The sequence below is a fragment of the Xiphophorus maculatus genome, chromosome 5 (genome assembly GCF_002775205.1).
Source record: "Xiphophorus maculatus strain JP 163 A chromosome 5, X_maculatus-5.0-male, whole genome shotgun sequence".
Lineage (NCBI taxonomy): Eukaryota > Metazoa > Chordata > Actinopteri > Cyprinodontiformes > Poeciliidae > Xiphophorus > Xiphophorus maculatus.
The window spans coordinates 6,564,512-6,576,977 of NC_036447.1; the positions used below are offsets into that span (position 1 = coordinate 6,564,512).

General features: G+C 35.4%; 1 protein-coding gene across 2 annotated transcripts; it reads right to left on the reverse strand.

Annotated features, from left to right (window-relative positions):
• Positions 1 to 2,331: 2,331 nt before the first annotated feature.
• Positions 2,332 to 10,735, reverse strand: LOC102235930 (protein tyrosine phosphatase type IVA 1). 2 transcript variants are annotated; one of them, XM_005811294.3, is made up of 6 exons: positions 10,588 to 10,735; positions 7,273 to 7,936; positions 5,809 to 5,901; positions 4,982 to 5,112; positions 3,571 to 3,645; positions 2,332 to 3,456 (listed from the first exon to the last, which is right to left on the reverse strand). In XM_005811294.3, the coding sequence occupies exons 2-6, from the start codon at positions 7,375 to 7,377 to the stop codon at positions 3,357 to 3,359; spliced, it is 504 nt and encodes a 167-aa protein (XP_005811351.1). In that variant the 5' UTR covers positions 7,378 to 7,936; positions 10,588 to 10,735; the 3' UTR covers positions 2,332 to 3,356. The 2 variants fall into 2 exon arrangements, with proteins under 2 accessions (XP_005811351.1, XP_005811350.1); XM_005811293.2 differs by having other exon boundaries at positions 7,273 to 7,939.
• Between the last annotated feature and the right edge of the window lie 1,731 nt (positions 10,736 to 12,466).

Here is a 12,466-nt window from a genome sequence, read left to right on the forward strand (position 1 = left end):
AAAAAAGTAATACATTTTTCAGTAAGTATCATAAAAAGTAAGTTTAAAAAACCCATTGAAGTTGGAGTTAGAAGATTGAAATAGCCTTTATTGTACCATAGACGGGAAAGTCAGGGAAACGTTAATTTGACATTTTCATCTTTCTTATTTAAGCAAGCTAGAAATAAACAAGTTTCTGACAAGAAAAAGACAGAAGGAGCCTCTGCTGCGGCGGACACTGCTGAAAATAATAAGATGTGGAGGTTAAATGAAATTTCATGGGATTAATCTAAAACATATTATTTTAGACTATTTTCTATCAAAAGAGGAGATTTTTTTTAATCTGGTAATGTATTAAGCATCAGATTAATAAAGTATTAATGTATTATTTCCAAAATAGAACTAATTTCTTGCTGAAATCAGAATATATGAGGCAACATTTATGCTAAATGAATGTAATAACTACTGAGTGAAAGTGAAAAAAAGTTTATTTACTGGTACATATTTTGCAGCATTGTTTGTGGCTTTCCAGAGGGAATGTCTGACCAGAAGCTAAAGCTGTTTGGGGAACCCCTGTTTTCAATAATGTCTTCAAAATCAAGAGTTTAAATACCGAATAACTACTGTCTCCTTCAATGAGAGAAAGCATAAATGATGACGTCATGTGTTTGGAAACAATGTGATAGGTTAGCTGACATATTTGAGTTAATCAGAGGCTCACCTGAAACATCCTGCTTTCTGGGCTGACACGGTGCTAGCCTGGTCATTTCCTCTGGGAACAACAATCTCGCTTCCATAACAGTCCAGGTTTTCTCCCATCGACTCGGATTCGCTCCTGTTAAAAATTCTACCGGGCCAATCGGCGAACAGAGGGACAATTGTGAACGATGACGTCGATTTTCTAGCTCTTTTAGAATGGTAGTCTTCCTCTAGCTTTAGCAATGGCAGCGGAGGAAGTTAAGGAAGCTGTTCAGTCGTTGTTGGTTCCGAATATTGAATTAACATCAACAACCGCCATCTTGTTCACTTCAGCTCTTCTCTCTTGGCAGTGGAGGACGGATGTTAGCAGCTCAGACAACTTCCGGTAAACTTCTAAGCTTCGAACTCACTGGCGCATTACTTAAGTCACGGGTTCGGTTGCTGCTAGAGATCTTCTACCGGCCTGGTTGTTTTAGAATATTTCTGCAGCATCATCATCATAACAGCAAACTAGGAAAACTTGTCGTTATTAAACTGGTGCATGAAGACCAAAATTCCTGTCGAAGTAATAATAATAATATTTAAAAAACGGTTCTGAATTCAAAGATCTTTTTATTTATTTATACATTTTTCTTTTAATCCAGTGTTGTAAAATTATAATGTCTCTATTTCAAACAAAATTATACAGAAATATTTACTTTTTTCTGGTTTTCACCCAAATTAAAGATTTACCCTGTATTGGTCAGTCTTGGAAATATACCAGATAGGAATAGTGCATACCCTCAGGGTGACAATTACTGCACTGTACCAATGTGTGTACATATGTAATTTTTGGACTTGAAAAATGAAAACTAATGTTAGATTAGTATTACATTTTCAAAAACCTTACAAAAAAATCTTGAAGTGAGATGTTGCGCTTGTGCCTAGGTACTCTGACAAAAACTAGAGCTCCCCTTGTAGTTAGTAGAGGAAGGTTATAAAATGTATGCTTGTTCTAAAAGTGGTTATTGTTTACAGCTAACATAACTTCCAAAAATTTGTTTCTAACAAAAGTACATCAGATTTTTAATTTAAAATATTATGGCAAATACAATATGGATGAACACCATAATTAGTCGTTTTAGCCGTAATCACAAACTAATTTAGTAAATGATTAATTAACTGGAATATACAAACTCAAAGAAGAACATTTGCTAAAAGAAAACAAATATTCAGAGCATTAATTAAGCAAAATCTGTACAAAGATATACACATTTTGCATAAAAGATTAAAGCAAATATTCACTGCATTAAGCCAAAACTGTACAAAAATATACATTTTGCCTTAAAAATTAAAAAATGTAAATATGTTTTACCCAGAACTCCTCACATGGCAGTTTTAGCTTCACCTGGCTCAGATTCTGTAAAATAAAATATGGCACATTTTGGACGTTATTAATTTGTTAATCCAATCCTGACCTACACTGTATTGATGTTACGTCAAGCAGAAAAAGCTAAGCTTCTTATGATTAGTATTTTCTTTGGCTGCAGATGAATTATTTGCTACAAATAAGAGTATAATAAAGAATGCTGTGCTATTGCACTTTAGGCAACAAGTCCTACATATAATATTCAACCTTCTTTCCAACAAATAACTCAGAAAATGAGATGTCCATTTGTTTTTTTTTCAGTGTCATTTAATGTAATCTCACAAGTTGGTGAACAGGTACAACTTTGTCGCTCACTGTACTAAATCACACATCCGTTGATAGTATAAATAGCCAACCTAATAATAGTACACATTTTCAAATACATAAAATCATCAAGTATGCAAGTTTTAAGTTATGGACATCAACAGAGAAAAAAAAAAGGCATACACATTATCGCAGATGGAGGAAGTCCAGTTTGAAGCTGAAACAGCTTGAACTAAGATTTAAAAAAAAAGAAGAAAAAAGGTAACCAAATGTTGGACATGGCAGTGAAATATTAAACAGACGGTTTGATAAATAAAATAAACTCATAGACGTTCAACTGATAAATATGACAGCAAGGTAATTTAAATGAAAAATTAAATGAAAGGGAAGAAGTGTAACTTCCTGCACAAGACAAAGGCAACAGGTTGTTTTTTTATTATTCCAAGTAGAAAAATGAAACACCTTTCTTTCCCAGACGCCAGTGGCACGACTGCCTTGGTTTCACTTCGTAAGGCATTTATGAATGATCCATGTGATCTGAAGGAAGGCATATCTCTTTCTACTCTTTTGAAACTGAATTAAAAAACAAAAAACAGGAGGAAGGGAGAGTGGACTTTAAATCGTCACGACTTTTTTCTGCAGTACTTCAACGTAGCCGCCAATTAAAATCTTTGGGACACTTGCAACAACTATAAATCCAACATTTCACAAAGATACAATGCAGCACTGCCCTTTATTTTTTTAATAGTTTTAATTTTTTATTGGGCAATGTGGTTCACACAACTTGTTATCCCCTCAGACACTTGTGATTTAATTAAGCCTTGAGAGGGGAAGTTGAATTACAGCACATGGTTTTTCAAAGTAAAATACTTCAACACAATGACAAAAGACAAAGAAAAAAAAAACCCTGCCAAAAAAGCAAGCTAGTGAGGAAGAAATTAGTTTTTCAGTAATGAGTTTTAGGGAGGTTTTGGGCTGGCATGGCAGGAGGGAATGGGGTTTGGCTCTACTGGATGCAGCAGTTATTGCGATGGCGCAGGCGCATCTTTGGACGATATTTCTCCAGGTAGAACAGCTGCTTGCTGTTGAACGCTCCTCGACGCTTCCTGGAAGAAAAGACGGCAGCAAGCCGACTCAGTGTTCAAAATGTTCAAAAATAGGAAGTTTTTACAGCATTTTTACAACACTAAATCCCAATTTTACCGGTTATACAAACTTACTGTCGAATGAACTGGACAGCATCTTCATATTTCATCCCACATTCTATCAGTGCGAGCGCCACAAGGACAGGAGCTCTGCAGGAAGACAAAATCTATTAAAAACTTGAAACTTCATTCATTATCCTAGGACATTTTCTTTCACTATGATGGGAGAAAAATCAGAATTATTTTATTATTATTATTCAATTACATCACAATGATCCACCGAAGTGGGAAAAACCTCAAACTTTCCATCAGTGAAGAATTGAAAGTATATTAAAGTTAATTTTATCACGTCTCTGCTTAAAAGAGTAACCAAACCCCAAATCAACTCTCTAATTTTTGCCTTTAAGCCACACTGTATAACTTTTATAAAAAAATATATATATATATATAAAATTGTGCGTTTCTGATATGGGATACATGGGCAACCACCCAGGGCAGCATCTTGTCAGAGGAGCAGCATTTCTGAAGAGAAATAAATTTGTATGATGATTGCATTTATGTTATTATAAAAGAGAAGAAAAAACATGCATGGCCTGAAGCTTCACAGATATTTTATAATCCACATTTGATCTCAAAACCAAATTACTAGACATTACAGATGCACCATAAATTTTGCTGGACAGTAAATCGTCCTACTAATTACTGTGATAAACGATAACGTTGTTTTGAGACAATTTTCAAGTACTATGTTGATGGTGGAATAATAACGCCAGTTTGTCCTCTCAAAAACAATTTTTTTTATTTTGTAAGGAAGAGGCAAGACTGGAATTGGAAGATATTCTACATATCCAAATATGAAACACAACCAAAAAACAAACAAAATGAATTGTGATGTCTGTAAATAAAATTTCCCTCAAAAATATCAGAATGTAAATGAGCTCATTTGGACCTAAATTAATGTAAATTGAGCTAAATTTACACTAAATGAGTCAGTTAACACTAACCTTTTTTACTAACACTCAACAGTTTTGTCATTGCAAAGGCCAATAACTGATTACATACCTGGAAACAATAAAAATTAGGGAGCAGAAATGTAAAGCTTTCACATCAATTCTCTCATCAAGACCAGAAACAGTTGACTCTTAAAAAAAAAAAAAAAAAAAAAAAAAACCCAGAAAATTCTGAGAAATTTTTTTTGTTGCTAATTTAAAGTTTTCCAAAATATATAAAAAACAAAACAGTATCTTTATATTGGGTCGATAATTATTTTTTTGTGGCACTAGTAGCTTTTGTTGATAGTCTGATGGAAAACGTAAGGAAGAGAACACAAAAGAAACAACCTGTGTTAAAAAGGCCAACAATACAATTCATTCATTTTGGATAAATTAGTGGTATTTGGTTGTTGCATATTATTATAAGAGGATATTTTGATGAATTGAATTGTTGCAAAAAGAGTCCTGCATTATTAATACAGATGGATTTCTACCTCCCAAGCCCTGCCACACAGTGGACAGCAATGCAGCAGCCAGGCTCCTCTCTGAATTTCAGCTTCAGCAGGTTCAGCCAATCATCCACGATCTGGTTGGAGGGAGGAGCGCCATCATCAAACGGCCAATCCTGCAGGAGATGAGGGGAAAAAGAAAAAAAGAGGAAATGATGTCATGCATCCCTGTTCTTGGAAACAAGGAGTGGTTGAACTGGTTACAATGGAAAGAAAAACATTGGAGGGGGAACCTGTTGAACATCCATGTCTAATTATACACTAAATACTGACATAAGATTTGAAAAAATATGCTGATGTGAAATTTTAACAAGATATTTTACAAATTTAGATAAAAACTGGATTTTTGTGATCATTATTTTACATTTTTAATAATGCAGCAGCAGAGATTAAAACCCTCAGAAAACACAAATCTTCATCAAATTATTTATAAGAACTGAAAATAATATTTCTGTTGCTGCTTTGACCTGTCACTATAACAAATTGTCCCAGAAATTATTGCATTATTTTGAGACCATTTTTCAAATAATATAATAATAGCATAATATTGCAAGTTCATCCTCTAAAAGACGTCAATATTGTAAAGAACATTTGACACTGGAACTGAAAGACTTGTAAAAATTCTAAACAAATAAAATGAGGGAAAAAACTCACCTACAATCAAAACCATTAATAAAATGGATTATGACGTTTCTATAAAGTCTCTATTCAAAAAAATATATCAAAGTGGAAATTATCAATTTATCTTGAGATTAATTTTGACAGGTTTACTGCTGCTGAACTGATCAGTCATGCAATAGGACTGGACTTACCAGAACCTGAATCCCCTCTTTTACCACCAGGGTGGAATCATAAGTGGCCTCACAAACTCTCACCACAGTGGTGACACCATACTTCTTCAGCTCCTGTGGGAAAATATTGACAACTGATTAGGAAACCTGATAGCGGAACCGCTTTTCCATATTTATCCAAATTATATGCTTCTTTATATTTTATGACTAACTGGTCACAGGCATGCAAAACAGTTTTAAAAGCTCTTGAATCAAAATAAAGGTTCATAGCAAGAAATCTAGACAATATCAAATACTTTCCAAATATGACTATCTATCTATCTATATATAAACCTTGATGCAAACATTTTAGTTTATTAAGTTCTTCATGACACTGCTGCTCCACCTTTAAGAAAATTTGTCTGAGATCAGATGACATGACTGGAGTCCACAAGGGCGCCCTCTGGAGGCGAGTGCAGCATCCAAAAATGTAGGACTGATTTTACAATAAAACTCTTCTCCTGTTTTGAGGAGTCACGGGAATAGTTTGCCACATTCAAAATGCTGTAGTTATAAAATGTTTGCACATTTGACAAAAATATGTCTATCAAAGCTGCAGCATGTAACTTATAAAAAATTTATTTTTTTTACATATTTGTTAAAATTGTGACTGTATGAGAGATGATCTGTGAAAATATTGATTTCCTCCAACTCCTCCCTTGGCTGCTATTGCCATCTGAAGAAATGCACCTTTCTCAACCAAAAACAACCAATCAGAGCCAGGAGGAGGGTCTTTATGCTGTCAATCAACCTCATGTACTCACTGCTCAATGTGGCAAGGGTGGAGAAAAGAACTTAGTGACAGGAAAACATTTTATCTGCCATCATTGGTGACTATGCCAACTAGCCATGAACATTCATAACAGGCTGTGCTAGCTGCAAAGGAGGGTGATTGACAGCGCTAAGATCCACCTCTTGGCTCTGATTGGTTGTTTCTAGGCAGCACAAGGAGAAGGCAGAGGAGATACATTTTTCAATTAGATTATCTGTCTTATACTAAACGGCCACCACATGGTGACAATTTTTAAAAAATATGTAAAATATATTTTATAAAAGTTACATATTGTAGCTTTAAATAAGCAGATTTGCACTCATTATTAAAGAAGCCAAAGAAATTGTTTTATGAATAGTTTGTTGGTTTATAATTTTGGTTTGGTTGGTTTTAGTGAAATCTGAACGAATGAATTCTTAGAAATTTATGCAATTAATTATACTGGCTTTTCGCCAATTCATGATTTGTTAAATCTTACATTATTACATCAACATGTCCAGGGGGTTCAGGTGGAAATTAGCATTTTTTGCTACAACCTGCTACTGTTTTAATTTTTTGTATTTTAAGTTTATAAGACAACAGCAGCATTACTCAACAAAAACCTAAAAGTTTAAATCCTATTTCACTGATTCATATTGATTTGGCAAAAACTCAGAATGGAGATTGTGTCTCACCTCAATGAACTTGTTCAGGGTGGCATTGGTGGGATTGTGGGTAATGAGGAACCTCATGTTTTTGTAGGTTATCTCAACTGGGGCTGGTCTGTTCATGCGAGCCATTGTAACAATGTAAAAATGGTTAAGAAAAGGTAAACTTATTCCAAAAAACAAGACAACACAAGTGTAAACAGTTAGAGGGAATGTAAAACAAAGGTCCAATGAGCTCAAGGAAGCCCAGAAACAAAAGATCCCCCGGTCTTCGTAGAAGGTTGGCAAGGCTTAATCATCAAAAATGGCGGGCAACTTGAAGGAGATGCCAGTTGACGAAGTGGCAGGCAATTAGAAAAGCAACTTAAAATCCTCTCCTTTGGGATGAAATCAAAAGAAAAGAAAGCAAAAAAACAAAAAAAGGCTGGTTCCACCTTGAGTCTGGCCGGGTGGAAGCCAACGAGGGCAGTGTGCAGCGGGTGGAGTTACCCCATCCAGGCTGAAGTATCGCTGGTTCTGGGAGGTTTCCCGGTCCTGTAAACTTTCCAGGGTCCCTCCGGTGGCTCAAGTATGTAAAATGGATGGCAAGTTTTGCTGTTCACTCGTCTGCATAGGCAGCGTGCTGAGCCTGGCAGTAGTCTCCACTGCCCTTCAGAAACTCCATAAATGTGCGACCCAGAACACCACAGAACTGCTGCGAAATGAGACAATAAAAAAAACAGAAGAAAGTCCTTAATGATCTATTAAAACACAGAAATTTGGTTCATGACGTATAGGCCTGTTGCAATAAATCACGATAGATTAAATTCCTCTGGACTCATTTATAGATTTATTTACAGATGAACATATTTCCAAGACTTCAGTTGGTCAAATTCTGACGGATAGCTCAGCAAGGCAGATGGCATCAACTAACGCACTCATTCCGTGGTTACCTAGCAACTCACTCACTATGTGGTTACCTAGCAACACGAGCTGAGTAACTTCTGCAGTAGCAGTTTTTTAATAAAGCTGCTTAAAAGTAAACAAAGGAGTAGAATGAAAGGAGACTATTGCAGTACCGACCCAAAAGAAAATAAATTATATCAGCAGTTTGGCTGCAAGTTAGATATTTAAAACTAAAAAAAACTTAATCAATGATTATTCATCGACTGATATGAAACGCTTATATTGCGATACATTTTTCAGCCATATTTCCCAGCCCTGGTTTCTGATCTGTTTTTAATTCACATGAAAGCTCTTTATATTATAAGCTGTGGGTATAAGTCTCTGTGTGAGAGTGTCAATAATCTACTTATAATTACAATATAGCCTTTTAAGTCTTAATCAAATTATGATTTCCACCTCTGGTGCTGAAAGGCGGAGTAGAGCAAAATGGTTCGGATTTGGCCTTTGAGACGTTTTACCTTTGCCTGTGATGAAAAATGACTATTAGAAAATGAGTATTAGAAATACTGGCAGCCTTTTAGAAATTAAACTGCTAAAGTAGTAATCAAAATGTTCTACGCTGTCGTTTGTAATGCTAACCACACTAATATAAAGTGATAAAGCTAGTTTAATATTAACTCTCCATTATTATTTTTGCTTTAAGACAGTAAAATAGTGTTTTGTAGTGTCTGACTACAGTGACCTCATTCACACAAGGTGATGTCACCTCTGCTCAAAAGACGATTAATAACCATTCCCAGCTGGATGGCCTTGAGATAAAATATACCTTCTACATCTTCTGCTAATGTAATTCTTGAATAAAAATCTTAAAACCAGATAAAATTGGAATTGGTAGTGCCAGAAAATTAGAAAAAGACATGAGAAATCAGAAAATTCTGTATGGCTCATGTAGAACAATGTTTCATAAACTCCGGTCTCCATGTTTTAGGTGTTTTTAATGCTTCAGCGCACCTGACTTCAAATGATATCCGATTAACAGGCTGTAATCACCTGAACCAGGTGTGTTAAAGCAGGTAAGCATCTAAAATATGCACGGCAGTCTGCACTGAGTATCAGGGCTGGGAAACACTGACGTCAGTCAAATGTTTCTGCTGAAAAATATGTCTACACACCTCTAGATTGTTATGTGTGACAGACTTAGAAATATCTAAGATATTGAGAGAGAAATGAAAATATACTATTTAGAGCAAAATCCTGATCTAATAGTGAAACAAATGTCAATATAAAGAAATTGATTCAATGCATAACTGTGATTTAAAATTAAACTCTATAAAAGGTCTAAAAGTAAAAATGTGCATGAATTTATACACAACAGGTGGTAAATTAATCCGTCTTAATGGGGTTGTCCACTAAAACTAAATAATTTGCAGCAGAGCAGATGATATGGAATAAGGGGGAGAAAAAAAATCACCTACAGCAATGCTGTGTAGTATCGTATGTAATGGCCACCAGTGTTATACAAAGGATGTCTCATTTCTGACATCTATGCCAGATTTTTGTTTTTTCATGAGGCCTCCATTACAGATTTCATAATATTTATTGTTTTAATTTACCATCAAGCTTATGAAATTGGTTTTTACTGTCTTTTAAGGTGCTAATGTTTCAGACCATTACACTAACGAGAACTCGGAAGCCCAGTTTTTCCACCAATGGCGCTTTTCCTCATTTATGGCAAATCTAAAACCTAAGCTCTTCAATTATGCTGCGATAATCCGCTATTTTCTGGCTGAACGGTAGCATTTGGTGGACATTTTGTGGATCGAACAAAGAAGCTAAAGGGAGGCGATATAAAAAGATAAAACTTAGAAAAACATATTCATCCTTTATTAACCGATATAATTTCGCCATTTCGTTAAAAACTTAAAACGTGTCCTTCCAGCTCAGATGGGGCGCCGTCACATAACAGAGGCCTGAAAACATAGCCTTCTTTTAACGGTAAAAAACTAACGCCTTTTGCCAACTTCACCAAAAAAAAGCAGTGTATAAATCCAAAAGGAAGGTACTGGCTGTGTTTATGATTGATTTCATCAAAAGATACGTTAACTTCAACCAAGAGAAACTTCGAGTGACCGGCTAAGACCGGTTCAGCTGCGCATCCGACCGCTGCTTCCAAAGCATGGCGACCAGCACAAAAACCTTCACTACCGTTAAAAACCCGGACAGAAGTAGGTTTACTTTGACTTTCAGCAGCGAAATCCCCAAAATTAAAGACTCTAACGTCTGAGTAAGGAGAAATTTGATTCAATTTGTGCCGCGTAGGCCGCGGTTTTATCGAGGAAACGTGAAGGCCAGCTGGTGAGAGCTTCCGTCCTGATTTTAGAACAAAACCCGAAGAGGTGAGCCTGGAAAAAAACACACACAAAAAGCAAAATGGCAGCCAGAAAAACCGCTACTTACTGGGATATGCTTACTCATTGAAGATTGTAGCTTAATCATACAGCCGGTCCCAAGAAAAACGGTCAGAATATGAAACGGTTCTCCACCATACAGTCCGGTGTTGTTTCTCCGAGCTGAGCCGAAGTCTGCAGATCTGCCGGGGAAGAAGACGCTGACACGAACCGGAGATGAGGCACAGCCGAGTGACGTTTCCGATCAGGACTTTCACAATAAAAGACCAGCATTTCAAACTGAAGAAAAACAATCATCAACATGCAACATTTAAAACACTCACAAATGATTCATATCAAGACTAACTACCTTTTATTGTGAATGAAATTAGGCTTTATTGCTGTATAAACTTAATGGTTTATCACAATATTTTGTGGTACTATTGTGATAATTATAAAAGTGACGATAAGAACAATTACTATTTATAGGTAACTATTTTTTAGTTTAAAAAAATCAATTCATTGGAATTTATTGTGTCAACAACAAATCAAAATCTTCTTACAACAAGAAATTTTTATAATAAATGATAATACGATAAATACTTCTACTTTGAATTGTCTTACAGATGCTTGGAAATCTATTTATTACTATGAAGAGAACAAGTATTATAATCCCCAGTGAATTACGTTGTGCTGCAAATACAAAGTTGTCCTTTTGAGTCATTACATGCTTGAGCAGGATTAAATGTCTCATGCAGTTACATAGACTTCCTTAAGTATATAATGTTTTACTAACTTACGTTTTGTGATCAGATGACTTTGTGCTGAGTTACAACTTGGATTAAATTGCATTGTATGAAAATAGGAATGTGACCCTATGATTGTTTTGTATTGCTATGAACTTAAACAGTTTTTTGTAACTCCATATGAATTGGACCTTTAAGAAAAGTTCCTTGAAATGATAGCAGCTGTAATTCGATACTCTATTATAAACTTCATTTACTAGAATTTTTATATTGTGCAGGTTGATACAATTTTCATGTCATGTGCAATATTTGTATAATTCACATCTTTTTTTATTTAAACTTGTAGCACAATCTAAACATTTGCATCCGTTATTTTTATACATATGCTATTCTTTCAAAAGCTGTCTTTCAGATGTCATATGGCTAATCATTCACAAAAGAGAGTGTAAATTTTACAAATTGCAACCAAATCAAGAACTAAAGTTGTTTTCTTGATACAGAGACTGCAGGGTGTGTAAGGGCTCTTCAGAGATGAAAACTCTACTGGTGCAACTGATTATTCATTGTTTTTCTTGCAAATATTTGGTGCAAATTCTGCATCAATGTCCTTATTTACTAAGATAAAATCATTATCAAGAGCCAGCAGGACCTGCTGATCAGACCTGCTCTCCACAATGTCTATAAAATGTACTCTATAAAGAGAACTTTTATGATACAGGTACTTTTATTTTGAACTTTCTGCTTCCGGTTTCGATTGCTTTTGTGTTTCACTGCCAGTGCCTTGATGCAATCCCTGGAAACCCCACCCTGAAAATGTGCGGCGTTATGCCCAGACTCATCCCGAGGAGGCGCAGGTCAGGTCAGGTGGTTTCTGACGCCCGGGACATTGGATCACCACACGACTCAAAACTCAATCCGCACACTTTACTGCGAAACCATGGGACCAGTTTGACTCGTTTCTCAACAACAAGTTAACAGTTTAGGAAGAAAATAAAATTTGCTAAAAATAAATATGAGCTCATTACTGCTGCAGGAGGTTTAGTCAAGTCATTATGGGATACAACAGCAACAAAACAAAAAACTCTGCAGAATAAACTGTACAACTCAAAATTCAATTGTCCTTAATATTTTTGCTATAAATAAAGCAGACGAAAAAAAATCACTGAATTACTGATTGTAGAAGAAAATAAATCAAGAATAACA